We start from the raw sequence: 8388 nt of genomic DNA on the forward strand, positions 1-8388 counted from the left end.
TGTTCTTACAGGCACCGAGCTATAAGCCCCGCCCATTAAACAAACCATTTTTTTAAATTAAAAAAACAGAACCAGGAACAGCAATTATTTCCCATTTAATAACATTTTATGTATTTTTTTTTTGTAACCCTTCAGAGACAAAATCCGGTTTTCGATGGCCCCTTGTCCGGCAATTTTGGGATGTCTTGTCCTTCAACACACCTGTTTCAAATAATTAGGCATGTTAGCAGACTTCTAGATGTCTCCCTCCTCCAATACGCCTGATTCGAATGATCAGCGCAACAGCAGCCTGCTAAGGATCCTGATCGTTTGAATCAGGTGTGTTGGAGGAGGGAGATATCTAAAACATGCTGGATGGGGGTATTCGAATACTCGGGTTGGCCACCACTGTTTTTCTATGAAATGTAACGTAAAATGTACTCTGAGAATTTTACTCAAACTAATTTACTCAGAAATTAATTAATAATTCACTCTATTTACTGGGGCCAAATGTAGTCTTTTTTTAAAGCATAAATTGTACTCTAAGAAATTTGCTGTGTAGCTGACTTTCTAACAAGGGTGCGCGAATGGTTTGTAGTGAATATTGTCTTGTTCTATCTTAAAAACCAAAGTGATAATGTTTGTATACTTTGAATGATTTTTACCGTGGTATGTTTTTTTTTTAAAAAGGCTCCATAGTTTTTTTTCTCTGTGTCTTGACATCTACCTAAGTACATAATGTACGGCACCTCTTTTCAAGACCCTAAATCAAATCAGCGACCTTTACTGTATCTTGAATCTAAATAGACTGGGCTACATGGCCAACATTGTACTTGCATGGATGACCAAATAAAATACTCAAAAGGCCTTGTTATTTGAGTTCCGCTCTTCCACATAGTGTCAGTGAAATCATCCTGTGTTCCTACAGTCAGTGTCATTGGACTGAAATAGGACTGGGAATCCCCTGACCTATTTAGGATGCGCCCATGTCAAGTGATGACACTGCACGCTTCCATAATATTGAGTTACGAAGATACAATAATAATAAAAAGTGACATTGCTTCACAGGATGTAAAGTACTACTACACATTTGTAACCAATCAAGCTTCACATGGTTCATTAAAAGTAACTTGCATCCGTTTTTATAGTGAATGTGTTTTACATATTAATTTCTCAAACACTGGTTTAAATTCAATCTCAATCCATTGCCGTGGGATTATAGGCATTTTAATTGCTGTTTTATTAAATTAAGGTGCTATAGGAAACGATTCCTTTTCTTCCCAAGCATCTTCAAAACAAGCAAAAATAAAATAGAAACAAATAAAACAAAAAAAGTGGTGATGCACAGTTCATCCTCACAGTAGTTGGGTTGCTTCCCATGTAATTGCGCACCTTTTCCACCAGGTGACGCTGTCACAGTACAACAACCGCAACTCCGCGAAGAAGAGTTTCATTTCTGTGACCATGGCGGCTGTCATGAGAAGTGGATTTGTCACATTGATCAAGGTGAATGCATAGATGTTTAACAGCTGTTTTTTTTTCACGCCACGGTAAACCCGACGTGTAATATATGCTGCGGAATGTGTATGTTGCCATATTTAATATCAATCTACTTTATTGTCAGTGTCCCTTACGGGGTTGTGCTAACACTTTTCTGCTGCTAGCTACAAATCTCCTTCAGCGACACTGTCGGAGTGACTTCCTTAATCCTTAGCTGTTTTAACAAGTCACTATAAAAATAATAATAAAAATTGTTAAAAGTACGCACGTGAAATAATAAAGATGTCAGGCTCTGGATTGATGTGGATGGTTGTGCACTGGGTAATCCCGAATTGCCTAATGCATTAACGAATGAGCATCGCTGTTGAATAGCGATAGTCTTTTGTCTTTTTTATTTCGAGATTGCAAAATAACATAAATTATCCTTCACCCAACAACTGTCACCAATTACTGGTGGTTTGATCTGAATATAAGCACCCCGTGATTGGGATTTGTTGACAGTCCAATTACTCCAAGGAAGCCATGACTTAATCTAGGAATGACAACAAGTGGATACACAATTTTATGGAACCTATCATCCAGTGGAAGAGCTTTTAATTACTCTGCCAAGTTTCTCACTACACAACTGCCATAGATAGATAAACAAATCATTGAAGAGTGCGCTTCACCTACAGACGCTCCGCTACGTTACTTATAACCTTAGTGTTTAGCATGATATATCCAATCCTTAGTGTTCTTTTTTTCTGTCTTCAGGGTCTGAGTGGCCCTCAGTGGCAGCAGGTTGTCTGTCGACCCTTGAGCGTATCCGCTGTTCGCTTTGGCTCCGAAGTGCCGCCCGCTCGTGCCGATGCAACCTTTAAGGTCACGATGGTTCCAGGAGATGGTGTTGGACCAGAGCTGATGTCTGCCGTCAAGGATGTGTTCAAAGTACTTTTCCCCCCAATGTCACGAATGAATCAGAATCTGTAGATAGACAGGAAACTTCTTGATCTGATATACATGTATGTACACATCCCTCATACTCACAACTAACGAACAGGCAGGAGATGTCCCTGTGGAATTTGAAGAGATTCATTTGAGTGAAGTACAGAACATGGCCAGCGAGGAGAAGCTGGAGCAAGTATTGACTTCTATGAAGAGCAACCGAGTCGCAATTAAAGGTATTGCACTCTACTTGATTAGCTTCAAGTGAATATTGGTTATAAAAGAAGAAGAAAAAAAATGTTTTTGATTATTCAGGAAAGATCCACACACCCATGGAGTTCAAAGGGGAGTTGGCTTCATATGAGATGCGACTGAGGTAAAAGTTGGTCCAGTTTTCTTTTTTTCGTATATTTTGATTCAATTGTTTTGCAATAAAACAAAAAAAAATACTCATTCTTCTTTCATCAGACGTAAACTGGACCTGTTTGCCAATGTGGTTCGTGTGAATAGCTTGCCGGGCTATAGCACGCGTCACAACAATCTGGACCTGGTGATCATCCGAGAACAGACAGAGGGGGAGTACAGCTCCTTGGAGCATGAGGTAAACATGACGGCGCCTTAACTCGACTTGAGCCACGATCACAGTGGGCAGGAAAATACCTGCTACAGTTATTGTGAGTTACTTGTCACTCGGGGATGCTATTTCTTCCGTGCACGGCTTTAAAGGTCTGGGTCAGGGGTCACCAACATAGTTCAAAGGTCAGCATTGTAGATGGCCAAATGGAAGATGTGCTCACGAAGGCAATCAATAGGAGGGGATCACTTTTGAATAATTAGCGTTACAAAATGCTGGTGACTTCTGATCTCGGTAGTTTTTGATTTTTGAATTTTCCCGCTTTTCAGAGTGTCACCGGTGTGATTGAATGTCTGAAAATCATCACGAGAGCGAAGTCAAGGCGCATCGCCAAGTTTGCCTTCGATTATGCCACCAAGAAGGGCCGAAACAAGGTCACGGCTGTTCACAAGGCCAATATCATGTGAGAGAGCATATTGAATATCTTTCTGCTGTGCGTATTTGGAATTTTATGATTTGTGTCATAGTAACCTGTGCTCTAATCACAGTGTCCAATTACAGGAAATTAGGTGATGGCCTTTTTCTGCAGAGCTGCGCAGAAGTGGCACAGCTGTACCCAAAAATCAAATATGAGAACATAATCATCGATAACTGTTGCATGCAGGTAAATCTTCCATTTTCATCCTCCTCAATTTCTTCGAATGTGTTTACACAGGTGGGCCATGATTCGTTTGATATTTCAAACATTTACACCAAGCAACTGTCTTTTGACGGTAGAGCATCTGACAGAGTACGGCACGTTGTTCGATGTAGTTGACTTTTTCTGTGTGTTTCATCTAAATGTTAGCTTTGCTCGACTTTCATCGTTGGTATTTTTTGCAACATTAAATGTGCTTGTTAGGAAAAAAAAGGGGGAATGTACAAATCTGTTGAGGTTTTAAGTATGTACTCATTTGTGTTGAGTGAATGAAACAACTTTTAACTTAATCTTGTTTGTTAATAATATTTTAAGAGTTCATTTTAATGTGGTAAAGTTATGATTATTAAATCCCTTGCAACTTTTGCTCAACTATCAAAATCCTGTATTGCTGAAACTACTTCAAATAAGTTCTTCAAACCTCTTGGACAATACTGAATTTGACCTTGGTTAGGAATGCTTTTTGTAGTTCATGACTGTAATGTTATCTGTTACATTATATTTCTTAGTTTGGGTTTATCAATTAAAAATTCATATCTGTTGACTATTCATCAACCACCATTTTTTTTGTCCATTTCCGGTGTATAAGTATCCTATTTTGTTGCTGCTTTGTTTCCCCCGGCTGCAGTTGGTCCAGAACCCTTACCAGTTTGATGTGCTGGTAATGCCCAACTTGTATGGAAACATTATTGATAACCTGGCAGCAGGACTGGTGGGCGGGGCAGGTGTCGTTCCCGGCGAAAGCTACAGTGCCGAATATGCAGTATTTGAGACGGTACGTTTCTACCTTCCCTCAAATGCCGTTGCTGATTTCGGTCACTCACTCACTTCTCCCATGTCGCATGTGTTGACCATTTGTTTCTGTCTGATATTTTTTTTTGATGCGCACCCTAAATTTTTTTCCTATGCTTTGTGTTTTGTAGGGTGCTCGCCATCCCTTCGCACAAGCTGTAGGCAGGAACATCGCCAACCCTACAGCCATGCTGCTGAGTTCGGCCAACATGCTGCGGCATCTCAAGTAAGCCAACTTGTGACTTAGTCGTACACTCCCCATCGGAGTTCACTTTATGGCCGATTTATTTTCTCCAAATTTAACACACTTGACTGTGTAATATCATGGAACCGATTTTAATACCTAAAGACAACCCATTGGAAGTAAACGTGAAATGCCGTTAAATAAAAGTTTTCTTTTTCAAAGGAGAATAACCAAACCCGTCTGACCCTCTGTGAGAAAGTAATAATAATTTGTTGTGCCGCCATCCTTTGCGACAGTACCTGAAATCGCGCATTAGCCATAAAAGGTGATGAGTCGTTCACATAACAGCGATGTCATTTCAGCTCACTTGTCTCCGCAGAATTGTTTTTGCTCAGTCGTAATGGACCATTTTCAAGTATGAACTGCCCCTTCAGCATCTCAATCAGTTTTAAAATCTTGTCTTGGAATTGGCCACTCAAAAACTTAAATTAGTTTTTGAGCTATTCAGAGTTGGGTGATTGCTGTCAGAGTTAGAAACACACAAAGTAGCCGCAGTCAATTAATTATTGTTGTTTAACTGTTGACGTGATGTTCCTCGGTCAAAGATGTTGCCATGCTTCACTTTTTCTGACAAATAACGTCTGAAGTAATCTCCTCATTCAATAAATCTAAAGGGAATCGGGACGGGCAGTGTCCTGGACCTCAGCTTTAACAAAAACTGCCATTTAGAAATTGCGTTGTTTTTTTGTTTACATGAGTTAAATTTGCTTGATGATCTGACTCCAATGTGGCCCACTTTGAGAGCTGCCTCTAAATATTTCTCCATCCTGCACGAAACACTGTGCACGTGTCGTCATCCAGTCATTGTTACCTCTTTGTGTTGCAGTCTGGATTATCACTCCCAAATGGTGTCCGATGCTGTCAAAAGGGTCATCAAACAGGGGAAGGTGAGTGTGCATGAGCTATTTTTCCGCCTCAGCATGCGGCGACTCTTATGCGCAATCCATTAACACAACCAATAACCACCAACGCCATTCACCTCGCACGTGAACCCGTGCGTGGTGCCGAAACATTCTGACGCCAATGCTCAGTGGTTCCGCGGCTTGCTGTCAACGTTAGCACTTAGTGACTCACAAAGTTCTGCTCACTGGGAACATTTTGGCGATCTTGCATTTTTCATGTTACAGCGTTACGACTTTGGACTCTTTCGCTTCTTGAAATGGCTCGGGCCGGCCTGTGCCACATTTCTATCATTCGCTAATGGCTCAATTCTTGCTCGCCAGATGGCATTTTGGAAATGTTGGGACTTTTGGATCTTGTCGCTTTCTTAAGGAGTTGGCAGAAGGTGTGCGTTTTGACACTCTTTTTTTTTTTTTTTTTATCGGAGAGCTTTGCTGAAAGTGTTTGCCATCATTTCAACTGCATGGAACCAACTTGGCTCTGCTTGCTAATACCACGTTTTCCATTGGCTAAAGTAAGAAGTACCAGGTACTATTTCCGGTTCTTGGCTCAGTTCCATGTGGCTCAGGCCTTTTGTTGACTTTGATCGGAATGAGAAATCACTTGATGCGTTCAAACGCTGCACGGTTTTCATTATTTCCTGCAGTAATATTTTGAAGTGGAATATCACTTGCCGCCCCTTACTGAGGCAATTAGAGCCTTGATTTTCAAATCAAGGCTGGTAACAGAATCCCCTTTCCCTTTTACCGCCACCCCTCTCCTTAACCGTTACCCTCTCTGAATGTGTACGTGTGTGTCTTTGCATGTCTCAGGTACGGACACGAGACCTTGGCGGTTACTGTACCACGGGCGACTTTGTGCGTGCTGTTATGGATAACCTGCGATACCGACCTATTTAGATGTGTTCTCCCACATTCGTACTCCTGGGTTGACTCATCCTATTAATGTGTTATTCGAAGCTGACAACGGTCATGGGGCTGCTGCTGCTTAACAATTTATACACTAACAGAGTGTCATTTAAAGAATTCAAAGCCGGGCCGCTACTCTCCACCACCGCAGAATGTTCTGTGAATCATCACATTATTGAAATGCGTTTACGCTGTTTATCAAGTTCACAGCAAGCCGTCCGCCACTGCCGTGAGACACTTTCTACTCGGTGACACTGTTTTCATTGTCTGAGAATGTTCATGTTTATTACTGGAATTTATTCAGAATTTGTGACCTGTCGTGTACAGTTTGGTAATGCAAAATAAAAATAGCTCAAGACACACAACCCTTTTGACTTGGTCTGCTCTTATTGTGAAATGCGCAATATAAATATTTGTTTGGTATTTTATTGTTTTGTTCTGAGCTTGTTAAGCATTAAAATCACTAGTGGAGCAGAGCAGGCCTTCTCCGCTTATGAGCTGTATTGTTTTTGTGTCTTCTGAAAACTGTTTTTATATATTCAAATAAGTTGGTTCTGTATAAATATTTAGTTGGCTCTTGGTAGCCTTGGAATTTTAATACAGCCCATTGTATTAATAAACAAAAGATGAACTCACTAGCCGTTTATTGAGTACAACAAATATGAATACTGTGTCAGTGTTACCATAAAGATAAATGAAATTGGTTCAGATATTGGATGGATGGACTTGATCAAAATGCTTTGTGCCGCTGTACAGACTAGACTCTCTGGTGAGTATATATATCGCTCGGACTAATATTTCCCGGTTGCTCCTTGTAATACTGAAACTAAACTGAAGCGCATTTCACAATAACTTTAACTTTAACTGTGTTCTGTAGTCTTGTTTTTTTTTTTTTTTTTTAATGCTCTCTAGCATGCTGGCCTCAATACCGCATGTGGACATGTGCTGCTGCAGCTGTGCATACATACAGTAACACACTGTCCTTTATGTTTGCAACAGGTGCGCACTGGAGACCTCGGTGGTTACGCCACGAGTGACGAGTTCACCCGAGCTGTCATCGCTAACCTGACGGCCTAGTCACTCAATCATTTGCAACTCTGTCAGCTGCAAAGGGCAGGTCAAATGCAGGTTTATTCATTTGCTTCCTGTGGACGTCATCTCGCTACTGTAGCCACTCACTCTTAAAACTTTTGTCACTGATAAATTGAAACGCACAAGTGTAATATCCAAATGTCTTGATTTTTATTTTCTGCATGATATATTGTAGAATTTTGTTGCAGTCATTCCTACTTGAATGTCACAATTGTGGACACCAGTAGTAAATGTCCTTTAAATTTTCAGGTTATTTATTACCTCAACTATTGAGTTATAGTGCCTCTTTATTTATGATGAGATATGAATAATAAAAAAGGGGATCTATGACAAACTGTCAGAATCTTTTGTGTATTTATTGTTACTGGAAATCAACATGAAAGGCTAATGAGCAGCGCAGAAGAATAAGTTGCTTCAAGAGTTAAAGTTTAGAATACCATAAAACATAATGTAAGACGGCAGACACCAAGTCACATAAAGACGGGGATGTGCACAATTTTTCATCATTGCTAATCGTGGCACACTTGACCAAATGTGAACTTTTTTTCAATGCATGTTAATTGTTTAAAAGTTCCCTATTCTAAGCCAACAAGTTTTGAAGCAAACAACCATCACATACTGTGCAAACCAACATTGATGTAAGAACTCATTGTGTGCTTTTTTTCCATAAAAAAAAACAACTCACTCTCAAATTGAATATTATTGAGATATTATGTTTGTCAATCATATCATTCCAAATCAGCAAAATATAAAAATATATTAGGCCTGCTCATTTTAT

At 40.1% G+C, this 8388-nt stretch overlaps 1 protein-coding gene across 2 annotated transcripts; it reads left to right on the forward strand.

Annotated features, from left to right (window-relative positions):
* Window positions 1-1348: 1348 nt before the first annotated feature.
* Window positions 1349-7944, forward strand: idh3b (isocitrate dehydrogenase (NAD(+)) 3 non-catalytic subunit beta). 2 transcript variants are annotated; one of them, XM_088308174.1, is made up of 11 exons: window positions 1349-1485; window positions 2233-2406; window positions 2519-2639; window positions 2719-2779; window positions 2872-3004; window positions 3307-3440; window positions 3539-3641; window positions 4303-4449; window positions 4598-4692; window positions 5537-5597; window positions 7518-7944. In XM_088308174.1, exons 1-11 carry the CDS (start codon window positions 1444-1446, stop codon window positions 7593-7595), a joined length of 1149 nt encoding a protein of 382 aa, XP_088164300.1. In that variant the 5' UTR covers window positions 1349-1443; the 3' UTR covers window positions 7596-7944. The 2 variants fall into 2 exon arrangements, with proteins under 2 accessions (XP_088164300.1, XP_088164301.1); XM_088308175.1 differs by lacking the exon at window positions 7518-7944 and adding an exon at window positions 6423-6883 and having other exon boundaries at window positions 1412-1485.
* Window positions 7945-8388: the final 444 nt, after the last annotated feature.

Source organism: Idiotropiscis lumnitzeri, chromosome 11, assembly GCF_059441095.1.
Source record: "Idiotropiscis lumnitzeri isolate Australia: NSW breed Sydney's pygmy pipehorse chromosome 11, RoL_Ilum_1.0, whole genome shotgun sequence".
Lineage (NCBI taxonomy): Eukaryota > Metazoa > Chordata > Actinopteri > Syngnathiformes > Syngnathidae > Idiotropiscis > Idiotropiscis lumnitzeri.

Bases quoted from the DNA above. Each gene is read 5' to 3' on its own strand.
- idh3b (XM_088308175.1), top strand. From the start codon at position 1,444: ATGGCGGCTGTCATGAGAAGTGGATTTGTCACATTGATCAAG. The intron at 2,640-2,718 runs GTATTGCACTCT...TTGATTATTCAG, and splicing joins CAACCGAGTCGCAATTAAAG to GAAAGATCCACACACCCATG. The intron at 3,005-3,306 runs GTAAACATGACG...CCCGCTTTTCAG, and splicing joins ACAGCTCCTTGGAGCATGAG to AGTGTCACCGGTGTGATTGA.